Source organism: Etheostoma cragini, chromosome 4 (assembly GCF_013103735.1).
Source record: "Etheostoma cragini isolate CJK2018 chromosome 4, CSU_Ecrag_1.0, whole genome shotgun sequence".
In the NCBI taxonomy this organism is placed as follows: domain Eukaryota; kingdom Metazoa; phylum Chordata; class Actinopteri; order Perciformes; family Percidae; genus Etheostoma; species Etheostoma cragini.
Genome location: NC_048410.1, coordinates 7,173,985 through 7,193,201, shown reverse-complemented (window position 1 = coordinate 7,193,201; position 19,217 = coordinate 7,173,985). Strand labels below are relative to the sequence as shown.

The following is a 19,217-nucleotide window of genomic DNA, read 5'->3' as shown; positions in this document are numbered from 1 at the left end:
GATATCTTACTTAAGCATTGATGAGGGCTGTTCTAGAGGAAATCAATGGGCAATGTGCAAACAAAAACATACTGTATCTCTTAGAAAAAGGAGTTAAAAAGAACCCAATTCAATTTATTTTGTATTTACTTTTAAAGATTGAGAAACTGAATGTTTAGAGGGAGAAAAAAAGAAAGCATACCCAATAATGTGAAATGACGACACAACTTGTGTTTATTGTTTTAACATTTTATGTGCCTCCTTTGAACAGTTAACGTAATAGATGTCACAGACTGAATATAATGTTTCAAAGATATATAACTTTGAAGACTGAGCTTGGAAATGGTTCTGGGCAAAAATGAGACACTTTGCTAGGTTATGTTGTACCAAGCTGTAAGTAAGGCTCAATAGTCAGAGCCATTTTTAACCAATACCTATTCAGGAATAATGGGCATGATATATATATGTATATATATATATATATATATATATATATATATATATATATATATAGATAGATATTTATCTACTTTGAGTGTCAGACATTTTACAAAATGCTCACCTTCAATTTCATGTGACATCCACAGCAAAATATTGGAAGATATCTAGAAAAACAAAACATTTCCAAATGGTTTCAACTAGTGCAAATATCTTACATGAATTTTTAACATGTTTGTATGATCCTACGTTGAAATTCCTAATTAGTACTGCAAAATGACTCCCGCAAAACAGTCTTCATGATAGTGACTTGACCCACAAGAGCAATTGGATGCTAATTTGCTATCTGCTAGTTATGAGCTGCTATCTCTTTCCTTTCTCCCAAATCAGCTTCCCTGTATCCAGTATAACTTCTACATATTGACAACAGGTCTGGACTGTGTCCAGCAGCACCCAAAGCACAGCTTTTAGTTCACATTGCGTCCACAAATGCTTTTTTGAAATATATATACTTTGAAATGCTTAATAACTCTTTGAAATCAACCTTTTTTATCAATCCACATTTTTTCTATTATTGGAAAACAAGAGTCCATTTGTGTCCAGATTTACCCTGGTTGTCCATGATTGAAATCCATTGGTCTCAACAACCAGGATACTATGTATGCTGAATGTGTGGCTCCATGTAGCCAAATGTACATAGTTTTTGATGAGTACATTTTATCCCATTGTTTTATGATGGATGGCCTTACAGTGGTCCTTTCCTTGATATTTTCTCCATTGTGCGGTAAGTATGTGTGAGTCATCCATCCTTTCCACATGGAGAGTTTCAGGTTTCCTTGTCGCTCAGTGGCTCTCTTGCTATCGTGTGACCTAAAAAAGAAACAATACCATAGATAAGACAAGAGGATGAGTGTCACAGAGACATGTTATTACATGAAGTGTCCCGCTTCACACTCGCTGAATGAATGTTTCCATTTGAAAGAGTCAGTCAGAGGTCAGAGGAGAATATTCTAAATCAAACCATTTCCTCCCAATTTCTAGCTCTATGTGTTTTTCATTGGATTGAAAATGTTTGTTTGCAGTCTGGCCGGGTGACTGATTGTAGGGACCTACCGTGTCTCAACTGCTGAAGCTGGATTTCATATGTTTTGGAGCTGTAATGATTATTAATAATTGTAATAGTTTACACTAAGTGTTGACGGCGTGCTTGTTTTCCATTAACAAACCCCATCCAATGTGCAATTCTAATGTGCTCGCATATTTAAAAAAGCCTTGAGAATGCTATACCATATGTGAATGTATACCATAAAGCCACAGTGTTCTGGTTCCTCCATCAGGCAATCTATGCATCTTTCTACAGCACACCTACGCTGTGTAGGAGTGAAAGAGATGGACAGATAGAGATCATCAGAGTGAACCAGACGCTGCAATGGTAAAAGGAGGTCAGGGGTAGAAAGAAAGCAAAGGATAAAGAAAAGAGACACAGAGGGAACAGAAAAGCAGGGCCATGTGTGCAGTTGCCAGGGAATCAATGTCTCATTGCAACCATCTCCAGTGAAATCTGCCACCAAGTCTCCAAGTAACTGCTCCCTGGTCCCCAAGCACCTTGTGAATGCACAATTAATGTCTACTGATGCAGTCAGCCATTGGCTCCTCATTCCTCGCTCAGCTGATAGGCTAGTCAGACAAGAGACAAAACAAAGAGAATGGGAGAAGAAGAACAAGAAGAACAAGAACTAGAAGAGAAATTGGACTATGCAACGGAATGAGGATTACTGCACCTACCAGTCCCAACAGTACCAGTTGGTGTTAGACCCAGGGTCATTAATTCCGCTGCCTGTGACTGTGCCCAGCAGTGCCTCAGTTCCTCAGTCTATCCCACTCACCGATTTAATTATGACTCTTAATTGTAAAGCCTCTATGGAAGGCCCCAGCCATAATGCATTCTAATGAACGCGACAGATGTTGTGCTGTTATGTCATCTCTCGAGCAATTACTTTTATGCCTCCTGCGCCGCGTCTCTCACAACTGTTTCTTTTTTTATATTTCACCTGTAAATAAACCGCACCTGCTCTATCCCACGACAAGCACTTTGGCACGTGTTTACACACACCCCAGCCATCAGTCGCGCAAATCAACTTTCACACTTCAACAGCTTACAAAGGGCCATGAAGGACTCTCATTTGAATCAATTTATCTCATCTGAATAGTGTCAGTTTACATAGCATCACACAGTGTTTGTCTGGAGTACAGAGTGTACAAAGGTTTTCTTCATCAGTTCTTTGTTACCCTCGTCGGATGAGATACATTTACAGCAGATTAGCAAATATGTGCACTGGGGGGCTTGCTTGTTGATTATCTCTGTATCTATGTCTTTGTAATTTCTTATTGATGTTTTAGATTAGTGTTTAAACTCACATGCATCTTGATGATCCAAACAACCTTTGTTCATAAGATTATCTTTTATTTGCTTGGTATTCACTTCTGAGTTCTTTCTTTTCACATGCAGTCATGTACAGTATGAAAAACAGCACACACTAATTGATGCAAGATGATTCACAGAAGACAAAACAATCAATTGAAGATCAAGGTCAATTTGAGCTACATCAAGTATGACTCAAGCTAGAAGATGCTCAGTAGTGTATTATTTTATTATTTCTGGACATTATATCACATCTCTATATTTCTCAGGGGATATTTTTAAATGTAAACACTGATAAGGTTACACGCTTTGATGTTGCTTACAAATTGGAAGACTTTTTTTGCTAACACTAATACATGGATGCATATAGAAGTAGGCTTGAGTGGTTGTAAGGCATGTATGGGTGAACAGAAGAATGTAGGAAGGCTTTTATCTTATTTTAAAATGGCAATTTGAAATCTGCAATTTGCACAGCTCTTTGCGTTGCCCATATGTTTGCTGTAAATTTGTCTTTTAATAGTTTTAACCCTGTGCTTGTTGTTGTGTGTCCAAAAGAATTTTTCCTTAGGGAGACCAATAAAGATAATTTGGACTTCTTTTTTGCAATAATTGGAGTTGGCTAGCTACACATGTAGGTGACACTGTGCAAGCACATGAAATATCACAGGCAACACATAAAGAGAGAAGAATTTGTGAGATGACATATGCATAAAATGTACATACAATTGATCAGTGTCTGAAGAAAGAGAGAGAGGCAGAAAGAAAGATAGAAAGGAATGCAAACAGGCCCACACCTGCACAAGTAAACAAAAGAAGACATTTTTCGGTTACACTTTCCTTGAAGGTATCTACATAACCTTACATAATCTTCTTCTCACCTTGGTTGTTTTGACTTTGTTGCCAGTGCTGCAGGACCAGCCAGTCAGGTCAGGCAGGACCTTACACTCCTCTCCATCCATACATGGATGCATCTGGCACCACCACTTCTGGGCCACGATGGAGGCTGGAGCAGAAAATGTAAGTTTAGAGGAAAAGAAAGTGTAAATGGATACTATGATATGATGAAGAGCAACGAAATGTTAACAAAAAAGCATAATAGCGTGATATTCACAAACACAGCTCTGATTTACTGTATATCTATAGCCAACATGAACTGTTAATGGCAAAAATAATTATAATAATTATAATTTTAATATTGATAATAGTTTTACAATGTAAATGCAGTGAGCACTGTCCATGGTGCTGATCCTACAGCTTGGACCACAGTAGGCTCAGCACCATGGATAGCACTGGGGTTTGTTTCAATCCACAAGTATCTCTGAACAAGTGTGTACTTTTTCATCTGTATGTATTCACTCTGAGGAGCTAAAATGTATAGCAGTTACCTTTTTTATTTTCATCAACATCTAATCCCTCAACATGGGATCCTAAAGCCTGCGTGGATGGGGAGTTCTGGCACCCGCAGGAGACAAAAGTGAAAGACGATAGAATGACAATTCTAGTTATTAATAGAACAGGGGAAGTGTGAAATATGACTTTCACTGTCATATATAGGCAGCAATGACTAATAAAAGTCCTTAAACTATACTGGATGTGGCCCTACAATGTTGCTAACAGGAAAAAATAAGATTTGAATGAGATACTGTATTGTCACTACTCCCAGAGGTGAATTTGTGCATATTTTTGCATTGTGCAGATGTGCAAGCAACCTTCTATAATTTAAATGAACGGACTGCTTATCATTACCTTTCGATTTTGATATTCAGCGAAGCACAAGGCACATTTGGACAATGAGACAGTAATCAGTAATATTCCAATTGCATAATACAGAGACCCGGATTATGATGAAGCAATTCTATCAATTAAAACTTCTTCTCTTGAGTATTTGAGAAAAGAGACAGTAATGTTTGTGATCTATTGTATCATTTTTGCAGGCATACAAGCCTTTTCTGACACTCAATTCTTTTATATTCCATGCAATGCAAAATATGAAAAGGGAAGTCTAGAGGTTTTTTTTATTCATTGAAAACCAATTTCCCTAATTAAAATGAAGTAGTAATTTGCACTATATCTACGTGCAGGAAAATGGAGAAACCACAGCTTGGGAACTTGGCCTACAGTTAATCCAGTGTTAAAACCTAAAGTTTTCTCATGCCTTAGCAGCTGACACTCAAATCTTCCAGCTCATCTGACCCATTGTCTAGACAGGAGACAGCCCGACAGCTGAGAATAACTCAATTCCCTCTCTCCTAACTCATCATCCATCCATCCTCCTGTCTCAAATGTGCACACAAAGAGGGATAAAAGAGCGCACCCATTTCTCCAACTTCATTAAACTGTTGGATTGTTGGTTTTTAGAAAGAGATTTTGATCTGTAGTGACTATTGTTTCCAACAAACAGAGGAGATGAGGTGGTATTGGCAGAAGAATTGGCTTTTGTCTGCATAATGCAAAAGAACATGGACAAAGCCTCTCAAGCATCACATAAGAAGGAAACGGTGTGACTGAGAGATAGACGGAGAAGAGTGAAGAGAGGGAGGAAGACAAAGCTAAATAATAGGTTTTCACAAAGAGCACATCTTTGTAGTGTGGACATAGGTAGCGAGGGGAAGGGAGAGAGGCAGAGAGTGAAGGGTGGGGAGGAGAGCTGCTGTTAGAGTATGACTATCACATAGTCCAAGAGAGAAAGGAACAGATTAAACAAATAGAGCAGAGACTAGGTGCGTAACTGACTGAAGGAGAGTGGAAAAAAGCACAAATGCAACTACAGAAACAGGAAGCCATGAGAAGAAGGAAGCAATGCCAAGTTGCCAAGTCGACACAAAAAAGAAATCACAGCTATCACGAGACGTAATGTTGTACACACTGTTATGATGCATGAGCTTAGTGGCAATAAGTGGTTCTAAAAACCAATGGCTGTGTAACGCTCGTTAATGGGGTCATTATGGTGTCGACGTCGGTGATTTGCACTGCAAGAGTGATATTTAGAGCTAATGGGCATGGCCTGTGAGTGCTATTGAGTTAGCGTTCACGGCCGCTTATCTCATGCTGTACTGGGAGGGCGGGGCGGGCATGACACATAAGCACCTGCCTGTCATGTCAGAATATGAACAGGAGCTGGGGAAAGGCCTGTGGAGTCATGGATAGTTCAGATGTTGGACAGCACTCACAGACAGGTTTCGACAATGATAAAAAAGATTACAGGGGTACTTAGTGTGTGAAGTACTTAATACTGAGATCATCACCTCTGGGACCATAATTTTTCTGGAAGGAGCTGTGTAGAGACAGGTGGTGGGTGTCTGTTGGATTCAGAACTGTGATGCCTTTAAGATCAGCTACCTTAAAGATGGCCTCTCTTTTTGCATGACTGTTTCTGAAATTATAGCGTTTGATTTCCACTCTGAAAGACATCTTGAATTCTACGTCAAAGGATAGTTTACCATTTTTGGAAAATGTCATTTGTTTATAATTCGATTTTTGAATGATTAAAATCTAGATATAATACGTTAATCAGTGAGCTTTAGAGATGCTGGTAGTTGGGTTTTGTTACATTTGGATTGTTTCCCACTGTTTCCAGACTAAAGGCTAAGCTATGCTAGTGTAGTGAGCCACAGTATGGTGTTGTGAACGCAACTCCAGTAGTCCAGCAAAACTCCTCCCTTAGCTCCTTCCCCCGCCCCGGTGCATTATAAAATGCCTTACTTTAGCCTTTTGTTGGTCTCTGGTGGTGGTTGCCTGCTGAAAGGTCCCCATTTGTAGTCTTTCCTGGTGATTTAAAGTTGTCCCCCTCAACTAACATTTGCCTTTTTATGTTTTAGGTTCACCTATTGCTGTTCTGCTTTACTTTTTTTTGTTTGGGTTTTCTTTTTGTTTCTTTAGTTTATTAAGTTTGTTTACTTTGAATATATTTCTGTTATTTTGCTTGTTTGTTCTGAGATTGTTTAGTTACTGACAGGGTTGATTTATTGTTAATTTTTGATTCTTTGTTTCAGGAGTGTCTTTCTTTTGTCCCCTTGCTTTTTTTCGTGTGGCGTGGGTGTCTTTGTGAGGGGGGCTAGGCACCGTGTTTGAACCTCGCTCCCATTAAATGCAAGTAGGCCCTGGGATTCTTTTAGTGCACGTTTTGATGCAGTGCTTTTAGTGTTGCCCTCCCAGACTAGGGATACGGGGTATTATTTCCCGTAGTCTGCCCCCACTGAGGCCCCAGCCCACTGATTTGAGTTTATAAGATGTCTTTCATTAGAATTTAGGGGTGGCAGTAGCTCAGTCCGTAGGGTGTTGGGTTGGGAACCGTAGGGGTGTCGGTTTAAGTCCCCGTATGGACCAAAGTGTGGAGTGTGAATTGGTAGCTGGAGAGATGCCACTTCACCTCATGGGCACTGCCAGGTGCCCTTGAGCAAGGCACCGTACCCCTCCAACCGCTGAGGGCGCTGGTCCAGCTGGCCGCCCACTTACTTTGACGTCTCTCTACTTGTGCATGTTTAGTGATTATTAACAAACAGAGCATAAATTGTAATTTCCCCACTGGGGATCACATTAAATTATTAAAACATATTGTTATAGTTGTCTTCTTTTTAGATCATTGTCAATAAAAACATTTGTGTTTTACCTACTGTCTCTGTCTGTCTCTTTTAGTATTCATTATTAAATACCACTCTTTGCCACACTAGCTTCATATTTACTGTACAACCATAATTAAAGTGGTAGCAATCTTCTAATCCAACTCTCAGAGAACATATTGGTAACACTTTATGATAACCATCACAAATACTTGCTAAAATTATAGTTTTCAAACTTCAGTTAATAGTTAACAAACATTGAAATAACAATTAAATATGTTAACTTATTAGTAATGCTAAAATTTAAATTATTAAATATCATTAAACTCATTAAATCATCACTCATTTGATCATTAAAATCATTAAATATGAAGTTGCAAATGTTGATTATAATACCTTGAAAATTATAATCTTTTAATCACAATATCTTGTTAATGGTTAATAAATACCGTGTAAAGCATATCTAAAATACCTGAAAAGCCTTATTAGCGCAGTTGTTTTTAAATTGATTGAGCTAAGTTTTTATTGTAGCCTTCACACTTACTTGTAAAAAATTCCACTAAAACGCAACTTGTAAAAGTGAAAAGAAATCACTGCCAAGTTCTTGAAATAGAAAGAGAATGCATGTTCTCCAGAAAAAAAAGTGTATAAGTACCTCACAGCTTACTTACTCTAATTGCATCAGTTTTATTATGAGTCTGCATTCATATTCACAAAATGTGCATTATGCTAAGTAAGAAAGGTTTACAGCTCAGGCACACACAGTTACTATTAGCTAATTACAACGGAATCTGCCATCAAAATGGCTCCCTTTTAAGTTCTCCCTCAAATTTTCAGAGCAGGATCAGCTGAGGGCAAACGTCTAGACAGTGCTTTAGGGGCAGGGGATTAGGCAACCCAAGGGACTGAGGCTATGTTATTCCTCAGTTTCTCACCTAGTCTCTGGGGTTCTCTCAATACGTTTTGCGGAGATTTTACCCTATGAGGCTGCCTCAAGCTCTGTCTCTCCTCCTACTGATCTCGTCAATCTACACCTGATAAATGTCACTCATGTGTGTGTGTGTGTGTGTGTGTGTGTGTGTCTGTGTGTGTGTGTGTGTGTGTGTGTGTGTGTGTGTGAGCAAGTACGTCAGCTAGATGAGCATCCAGCGCCTCTGCTCATTTTCTCATGCAGTGCTGCCTGAATTGTCATTGTAATGTTTGTGACATCAAGTGGACAAAGATGAAATTGCAGGTTCCCTCATGTGCGTTCACATGAACACATAATTGATGGAATGCTCAGACTCCTGTGACCAATTACATTGCCTGTATGCCAAATTATTGTTTAAGGTTTGTTTATGTATTTCATTATTGATCACTTAGCACTTTGAGAATGTGTGACATGTTCCACCACTGTAGGAATTAGCTTATATACACTTAAATAATTTAGACTTCATACATGACAAAGAAAACAAAAAACAGACCTAAATCTATTGGTTTTAGCTCACAATTTATGTTTAAGATAATATATCATCCGGGAGTACTCATAATGTAACAACACACTTAAATGTTGAATCAGATCAGCTAACTTACTCTCCCATCCAACAAAGATATGGAGAATATATTTCATGTGACCTAATTAAATGAACCAAATATGCAAGTTAAAAGGGACTTCCTTCACCTCTGACCCTTTCATGTAAAATCATACGATAAAGAATAATAGAATAGCCTGGATCTAAAACATTTTTACTGACTACGTATTCAATTGTATCATTCAGATGTAGCCTGTTTGATGTAAGGCAGGGCATACTAATACAATATGTGCACTCAGGCGTCTGTTAGAGTGCCCATTAATACTTTATGAAGGCACTGCCTGAACTAACTCTATGGAGCAACACAAACTGCAATGAGGAGTTTACTTTTACTTTGTGTGTGTGTGTGTGTGCATTTGCATGTGCACACGTTCCTTTCCCGTGTACTGCAGTACTATTTAAAGGGAATGTGACACAAACACAAACATGCACACACACACACACACACACACAAACACGCACACACACAGACACACACACACATAAACACAAACACAAACACAAACACCAACAAGAAGTTAAGGATGGACCCAGAGGTATGGATACCCTCAGGCATTGTAAATGTTCCACTCAGTGATCCTGGCGTGCAGGAGCATTTGTAGAGAGGCATCCATCTCTTTCTACAATGATTTACTAACACACTGCATCTCTGTTGCCAGGGCTCACACAGCCATGCCAGCACACCCAGGTATGCATGACGAGAAAACACAAGTGGAAAGTGGAGTGGCAAAAACTGTCAGAAAAAGATACACGGAAAACAATTACACACGTAGACTGGAACAGACTGATAAAATGACAATAGCATGATATGGAGCCGTAATTAGAGTAAACACATCAACAGCAAGTTGATGTGTACTGAAACACTAAAGTATATTTCCTTGCTAAGTAATGAAACTGACCTTGTCTGTCGCAGAGTTCAGCAAACGACACACCAAACTGAATCTACTCGTTCCTCGTTTCTACTCGTTCCTCGCTGTGCTTTCTGTCTTTATCCACCATCAAACACACTTTGTTAATGACAGTGTCTTTGGAAAGATTTAAAATATTTTTTTATTGATATTCAGAAAACTCCCTGACACACAAAAATGCAGAGCTGGCATGTTACTCTTATTCAAGTATTGTACGTCTCTGGTAAGTACAATTTTAAGTTTTGCAGTTGTGTGCAAATTGTACTAATCTTGTACCGTTTGAGCTTTTATCTAATTGTTGCATTTACTACTTTTTAGACAAAGGTCTAGAGGTCCATTCAATGGCACACAACATTAAAGGTTAAATGACCAAGCAGCATGTGAAGTGCTTACATTTAGCTCTGCTTGTATCATCTACATTGTTAAATGCTCCTTACATGTTACAGTAATGTGTTGATAATTTGACACTATGAAAGCGGTCATTCCCCATAATGAGAACTTTTACATTTGGCACACTACATTTGATGCTAACACTTACATATTACATGTAAGAGAAGGAAGTTGGGCTTCAACAATGGAATTTTCAGTGGAGTGCTGGACCAAACATCTAATCAGCATGTTCCAAAGATATGAAAAAGGTAGCATATCTCAGATTTAAAGTCCTGGAGGACATAATGCTCACCTATCACTTGTTTTTTGGGCTTACATATCAATAAAAATACACTTCGGCACAAAGCCTTCATAAGAGTGTTAAAAGAACTTCCGAACTTACATGGCCTACTTTAATTGCAGGTCTTCCAATAGAGATTTGCATTCAGTGTTTTACTGATAATGCCATTTAGTAAAGAATATGTAAGTAAATATGAGTATTTTTCAGCTACTGCACAACAAATAAGCAAGAGATAAGAACCCACATTCTTTATGTGAGTAAGGCTGTCTTTTTTGACTTTGCGCAGACTTACATTCATTCCCTAGAGGTGCACACACCCCCAGACCATGACCAACATAATTCCTAACCAGCCGTGAGAGCTTAACTAAATTTGGCAGAACCCCAATTGAGACAAAAAAAACATTTCACTTATCCTGGATGCTACTGCAGTAAAAACCAAAACAGTGGACACACATTTTGTCTGCACTCAGACAAACTATTTTCTTCTGTCTACAACTGTGAAATCTATGAAATGTAGACATACAAGTAGATCCAGTGCATTTCTTCTGTAGTGTATTCTTAAAAACAGATTGCAGTAATATCTTGCCCTCTATTAGCTATTATCAATTGTACCTCTGAAAACTCTTCACACTCTAGAAAGGAAAAAAATACGTGTTTATTATGATTAAAAATCATGAAAAAGAGTATTGTGAGGAATGGCGTTCACTTAAAAACTGTTAGTTTCAAAGTATTTGACCACACCATGCAGCAGACAGTAATGGGACCTGCTGCCATTTACTCCTCTTTCAGCCAGCATCAATAATGTAACTCCATTTACACTGAGGCTTTGCTACAAAAGCTGGCTACTGAGAGGGGAATGTCTCTTTCCATCAGTGCTCAAGCCTAAAAGGTGATAGTATAGTGTGTGTCTGTGTGTGAGTGTGAGTGTGAGTGTGTGTGAGTTCGTAGTGTTAGACAAGGTGAGATCTTTTGTTACTGTGAACTCAGAGGTCAAGCATGACTCATGAGATAAGTGCTGCTGAGCACTGGGTTTGGAAGTGAGAGGTGGTGAGTCTCAGAGGTGAGATCTGAATAGGAAATTAGAAAACCTCATGACTAATGTGATGGAGGAACTACGCTGTGTGTGTGTGTGTGTGTGTGTGTGTGTGTGTGTGTGTGTGTGTGTGTGTGTGTGTGTGTGTGTGTGTGTGAAAAGGTGAGGGATATTGAGGAAAAATTATTTAGACCGTTAAAAGGAATTTATCTTTGAATGATTTTCAGGGACAGATATAACCGTCAGTATATTAGCTTATTATCAGTGTCATGCCTGCCTCTGAGTAAACTATACCACATATTTAAGGAAAGGTGAACAAACAAAAGCAAAACATCAGGGCAATGCCTATTCTGAGAGGTTAGCAAAGCTTCATGATTCCTTATTTATCCCAACTTTCATTACAAAGCCAATCATCTTTGCTATGGTTGCCTGATTTTATCATTATCAAGCAATTGTTCCCATCTAGGAACTCATCAAAGGGGTTAAACAACAAATCTACTTTTTATTGGGTGAAAATAGTGCTGAAAGGATCTAGCAGATGTCTTTAAGACTGAGTCATTTGAATGGGAAAAGCACCGTCTACTGGCCACATGCAGCAATGGCAACTTGCTGGATGGAGGCGGTAAGTCCAGATGCTTTATGGATAGCTGTGATTACTAAATATAGAAGGTGCTTGCACAATTAGAGTACATGCCTGCATTATAGTAAGTCACATTGAAATTCACATAAATTACATTTGCTTGTTTCTTTTGAAAAGAATGAAATAACTCACCAAAAAGCAAAAGTGATAGTGTGTAGTTTAGGGTGTAAATGAATGAAATGAGAACAAGAAATGCTGTGCTTTGAACCCCAAACATAAAGCATGGTTAAATACAACCGATTTGATGTTTTCTATTCTGTGATTGTTGATGACAGTACCTTTCATTCAGTAATACTTCTCCCAAATTCCAAAATAAGTCTATTTGGATTTCTATTAGAGTTTTTCAATAAAAGCTCTAAAGTTAGACCTCTCTAGTGGTCTAATTGACCCCAAACATAAGCCATGGCCCTATATACAGCATAGCATAGTGCATATGTCAAAACAAAGAGTATAGACCATGCAACATATAAAACAATAAATATATACCATGTGTTGGTTATAATAATAATACTGTCTGGTTATTTCTGTGTTTGGTCACCTTCTTTAAATGTGTAGGCCCAGTTTGTGGCAAAGAGAAAGGTTACCACTACATACCTTTCTACATATTGTGTTTAATAAGGTTGGAAGATAAGCAAACAAATTATGCCAAAAGTATTGCAACAATTCTTATTATTTGTAGTCATATTTTTAGAGTTTGTGGGACCCTTAACAATGAGGACATAATGCCAACGTCAACAAAAGAAAAGAGTTAAATGATTAGCCAAATACACAAAACTTAAAAATGAATGCTTAGTAGTTGTTTTTTTACATTTTCTCAAGTAAAACAACCCTTTAAATTTTATTTACCAAGCTAAACAAGTAGAATTTCTTCTTGTTACCAAACTATATTGAGCCTATCAAAAGAAGTGAAGGAACTAAAGCTTGGGTGGGTGAAGGAGGTGTCTTTTTGTCTTGTTTATATACCTCTTGATGTCATTGATTTACTGCATTAGCATGATCATGGGCTGATACTGTTTTTTCATTGGAAAAACACCAAAAAACTGGAATGCTGATCAAGTTCCAAGTCTGAGAAAATACAGTCAGCTGTGTGTGAGTGGGAATTCAGTGTCCATCCCCCCGGCTGACCTTAACAGTTTGAATAACCTGTGTGCTTTGAAGATTTACTGTCTCTACTCACGTATGAGACAACAATGTATTTTCCTCTGGTAGGGGGCTAATACAGCGGGATTGGATCGGGTTGGCCGACACTATGTGTATGTTTGTGATCTCAGTGGAGCGTCTGTGGATGATAGGGGTCAGTGACACTGCTTGTTTCTTGCTGGGAAGGAGCTCACAGAGTGGACAAATGGATGGAACAAAGGTCCATGAAAATGACCTGCAGCTGTCATCTGTCTATCATCAACACACACACACAGCGCGCAGTAGCAGACACAAACATGTACATGTTTGCTGTGTATGTGTGAGCATTATTCCTTGGACGATCTATTTCCTCTAAATGTTTTCTTTTCCAGATACATCCAAAAACATGTATTTTTTAAATATTGACTCAACACCATGAAGTACGTAAGGATTTGATGTTATGATTTTACCCATACCCCCCCCCCCCAAAAAAAAACATTCCTCTTGCCAGTCCTTGGGTTTTCACCCAAATGACTGATATTTTTTTATCAGTCTTCACTTGGATCACTAATCTTCCTGAGGTCAACATCTTAGGTCTTGACATATAGATGAGATCAGAAAAATATATTTCCTCTATCACCATCTGTCGTATACTCAAGTGGCCCATCTACATAGGAAATGGAATGCTGTTCCAAATAAAATCAGGCCTTTTAAAAAGCAGTTTAAATTTCCAGTCGTGAAGCCAAGGCAGTCTGACAGCTGTCGTGTATTTGCTTCTCCTTTTGTACAGCACGGGGGAATGAGGAGCCAAGGACACCCTGGTGGATGGGCATCATGTTACATGATCTCATTGAAAAATAAGGAACAAACTGTTGGACTAGAATGGCAGAAATATACCGTTTTATGTCATCCTAACACTGTAATACATACTACATAACCCCTTTTCAAAAGTGTGGTACATTTGTTTTAAAACAACTTTCAAATTAACTGCGACTTATAGGTATAATTACCATAGACAAAACAGACTATGGTGGACCATGGTCTGAATTTCAACTCATGAATTTTCTCAGTTCTCAGTCACAACAATGTATTGTTTCTTCCTTTTGTTATTTGTTGATCTTGTCTCTGTCTCAGCCCTTGTGGATTTCTTTACTCTGTATCCTTGCTAAGAGGAATTGAAATGCCAACTGTCATTTTTTATGAAAACATTTCATGTTTTCAAACACCTTTAAAAGGTTTAGCTCTGTGTGTGCCATAAGAAAATCAATTTCCAAATAGGAATCTAACCTGGCAGCATTTAAAAAAAAGAGCAACCTATTAATCTTTCCTGCAATGGACTTGTTTATTGAGGTTGTAATGAATCTGGTAATGATTTGTTGTGTGTGAGATGATTCATGTAGCCAATTTAATGATGCAGAATAATTAAAAACATTTTTAGCCTCTTTGACCCTGTAAGATGCAGCAGCGCGTCGATCATTACAAAAACATGTTGTGCAACCAAGCATATAAAAGCAAAATTAATAAATAAAGAAATTCTAAGCATGTTCCTATAAGGATTCTAGAAGATACTAAACGTGTTTGACAGAATTTTGAAGAATTGTGGGAAAATGTGCATAAAAAGCAAAAAGACACCTTGATTCTTTCCCTTTGCTGGCCAGTGGAACCAGACTTACAGTAGACTGCTGGTCAATGAGTTGCAAAAACAATATGTCCCTGAGAGACATGAAAACACACACACATACACATCAACATACATGCTCTCACACACACATACATACACAAACACAGGGTTATAGAGTTTTTACCTTCCACACAGGAAGGTCTGGCTCTTGTAGTGCCAGCCACCTGCCCAGGGAAACAGGAACACTTGACGGTTTGAGAGCGCTCCTCAATCTTATTCTTATTACAGCAGCGATGAATGGCCACCACCTCACATGTCCCCTGCTTCACCTGGTATGAGACTGAGAGAGAGAGAAAAAAAGTGAAGGGGGGAGGGGGATTATTTGATAAAAATTCATAGTCTTTTGTAAAATGGCTTATTGGTGTGTTGACGGTTTGTTGCTGCAATAGAATGTAGTATAAATTCAAATAAATGTGTGCTTCATATAACAATCAAATATGCACCACATCAGCTTCTCTGAGGATTAAACACATCTGTCGAATTATTCACTTTTGTATAAACTCCTCAATTTATTCCAGTCTCACACTGTCGGATTCATAAGTAAACACTCTTTAGGGATGCTTTTATTGTTAGCGCTTTGCTATTAACTGAGACACAGTTGTGTTTCTTGAAAAAAAGAGCAAGTATTGTTAAAAAAATAATCTTTTCTTTTGACTTCTTTCAGAAATAATAAACCACTTGATCTAAGAGTGGAACAGACGTGCACCTTTTATGCCATCACTGGGGGGGTGTGTGTACATATACTGTACCATACAGCAGGTGTGTGTATGTGTGTGTGTATGTGTGTGTGTGTGTGTGTGCGAGCTGCTAGGCTTCTCGCATGCACCTGTGTTTACACATCCTCACATTTTATGTTTATATCTCCATGTGTGTGTTATTCTCTGCATTTGTGCCTGTGTGATCCTAAAAGCCATAATTTATATGACGATAATTGCTTTTCACCGGACACCTCCAACAGACACACACCCACACACACACACACACAGAAACACACACACACAGCGTCTAATCTCCCTTGAATATCTTCACACTCCAGGGACCTTGGTCCGGTTAATTATAACATTCTCTTGACGGTAAGGGAACAGAAGGGCATGCTTAACTTAAAGTAAATTTTAACCTAAAGCTTTGTGCATGCATGCTTGTGTGCGTGTGTTACTGAAACAATAGGCAGTCTTGCAGGGACAGTGGCATATGTAGCTAGTCAAATCTTAACATTATAATTTGTGCCACATGTATTTGTCTATGGTCTGTGTACAACATATACAATACAAGGATAAGGAGGATAATGTGTAAATAGGCTTGTGTTGTACGGTAATGTACAAGTGTGTTCTGTATAATGTTGATGCTAATGTTACATTTCACTCAGCACATTACAGTAAACATATGAATCTCTTGAAGGACCTGAAGGAGACTGTGCCAACCAAAAAAACGTTTAGTAAATCTAATCTTTCCTTATGGCTTCTGAACAGATTTCAGACGCCTTATCTTCCCTCTCAAGGCTTGTTGTGCACTCCTGAGAGTCTCTGGCACTGTTTCCCGAACAGAGCAGACCCTGCTGGCGACATTACTACCTATAAGCCTCTTTACAGCCCTGGAAAAACCTTGGTTATACTGTACAATAAGAACAGATTTCATTTATGTACGTGCCTTCACCCAGACTCCCAAACTTTTCATGCTCAGCTGAATGAGCTTTGCAGGCAAACACAAAAGCATGCACACACACACACACACACACACACACACAGCTAACACAAACACAGCGCACAAACACACTCTGTAGAGGGTTCCATTTCTGCAGGCCATGGCCCCTCTCATCCTTTCTGATTTAAAGTTTGTTTGTTCTCTTCTCCAGAGAGCCCCATCAATGATCCCAGGCTCTCTGAGGTCGCCCCTCTGCTATCATCCCTCCACTTTCATTTCCCTCACTCCTCTGTCTCAGGCTCTCCAGAGGCTGGAGCAGGTGCCGGATTACCACTACGCGCACACACGCACACACACACACACACACACACACACATATATAGCCCGTATCTACTGATAAAAAATTGGAATATAATATAATTGAACTGAATTCAATGGAACAAGAACTATGAACGCAGCAGGGATTAAAACTGTAATAATCACAATTAAAGCACAGAGTTACAAAGTCAGATTCAAACACAATCAAATTGCCTTAGTTTTAATCAGACTCATGCTCTCAATTGTATTGCTCTGTACTGATATTGTATTTCACTGTTAGTGAAGAGTGGTGACTGAGTAATGCTGGTCAATTGGCTGCCCCCATCTCAGAAATAGATAGCTTGTTAGTAAGGCATAAAGAGAGAGCGCGGGAAAGAGAGAGAGAGAGAAAGAGTGAGAGAGAGAGAGAGAGAGAGAGAGAGAGAGAGAAAGAGAGAGAAGGAGGCACACAGGAGGAGGATAAGTGATGTCACAGCCAGTAGAGAGAACAAAGAATAGCTCCCTTTCTGCTGGCATAATGAGGTCAGAAGGTTCACAGGTCTCCTCTTTTTTTGCCTACATCAGACCTGGACCGGGGCTGTTTGTATTTTTAAACCATATGAACTCTAATGTATATGAGGAGAGCGGCCGTTTTCTTGTGAGTTGCAGCTTAATGAGAAAGGAGAGACCAAGGTGCTCTTTAAGCAAATATTCTAAAAGCCTATTCTAAAACAACATCATTGTGTACAGATATTGCTTGTGTACTCCGTGAACAGAACAACAAATTGCATCCAAAAACACATTTTCTGCATTGATTATGATTCATTACGTTGTTAACGTCGTTACGTTAAATATCATTAACAGGAATAAAATCATGATTAAAAACCAAAAAAGGGTGTGGTTCTTTTAGCAGTTTACAAACAATTTCTGAAATGTTATCACATCACTTCACACATGATGGATGATAAACACATTCATACGACAATTTAGTAAAGGAATTTACCTTAGGGAGATTTATATCATCCTGAAAAGTTCACAGAAATTATATCATGCAGATAAAAAAGCTGTGAAAATCAATAAAAGAGTGTGCATGTTACAGCAACAACTAATTATTAATTTCTTCAGATCTGCTAACTATAAAATGACATGACGTCTCAAAATATTTTACTTGTTATATTTTATTTTATTACATGTATATACATTTTTACTTTAACTTAGAAAATGAAATATATGTTAATTACGTTAAGTATGTTTAGTTTGGGGTTTTGCTATCAGCTTCTGTATCAAAACCAAAGTCAAACTATGTGACAGTGAAAAAAGAAATGTGAGTGAAGAATAAAACCATGTTGTGAGCAGTGATAAAGGTCTTATCTACGTACATTAGTGTTGAACATAATTCATCAGGCATCCTGTAATCCTGTAACCTTGTCACTGTATTTGCTTTAATAATGGACAGCTGGCATTTTGTCCCATGCAGAGAAAGGTTTTATCATGCAGAACCAATGATAATATGCTGTAAAATACAATTTGTGGCAAACGTGAGGAGGATTTGTCAATATATGCATTCATTTACTATAGCATATGTCTAAATGTAATGTGTGTTAGCTTGTAAGTGTGTGCAATGAGTTATACCTTTGAGCACCCAAGGTGTGTAACCGATCAATAGAGGTTAGAGCCACACAGAGTTTTCAGCCAAAATCTATTTAAAGTGGGAGGAATAAACCACCTACTCTTGTTGGCCAGAAACAAAAAATGTAAAGCAATGTCTTTTCTCTAGAAAACACTCATGTAGGACTCTCATAATGAACTGTGTAAGTATTAACTTTAGGGCACAATAAACATTGTTTTCCATGTATTGTTGGGAAAAATGACACAGTTAACAACAGTACAAAGATGAGGGTGGAGCATTTCATATTTAATTTAATGAGACGCATTTAATGAGTAGCATGAAGCCACGCCAGAAGCTATGTGAGTCTGTATGATAGACTGTAAGGTCTGTACATAGGCCCAGCATGCTAACCCTGACAATGCTAAAATGCTGATGTTAAGCTGTACCAAAGTGGTGGGTCAACACACAGACAGACAGACTATCCCTACAATCACTAAAAATGTGTGGCTAAAAATGGAAGTTGTCAAAAGTTTCAGTTGTCAAAGTCTCAGTTTTTAAATTGCTACACAGATTAGATGTGTGTATTTCATTTAAAACAGGAGATCCTCAGAGTTCCAGGAGTTAACAGCACACAATATCTAGCTTTGACC

The 19,217-nt window shown here is 38.4% G+C and overlaps 1 protein-coding gene across 1 annotated transcript in view; it reads right to left on the bottom strand.

The window, feature by feature from the left end:
• Positions 1–234: 234 nt before the first annotated feature.
• Positions 235–19,217, bottom strand: part of tafa4b (TAFA chemokine like family member 4b) — a 37,664-nt gene continuing 18,681 nt past the window's right edge. Inside the window, exons 4-6 of the mRNA XM_034870578.1 lie at positions 15,145–15,300; positions 3,718–3,842; positions 235–1,287 (exon numbers count right to left, since the gene is read on the bottom strand). Coding sequence (XP_034726469.1) covers positions 1,276–1,287; positions 3,718–3,842; positions 15,145–15,300 — 293 coding nt within the window. The 3' untranslated portion in view covers positions 235–1,275. The remainder of the gene's footprint in view (positions 1,288–3,717; positions 3,843–15,144; positions 15,301–19,217) is intronic.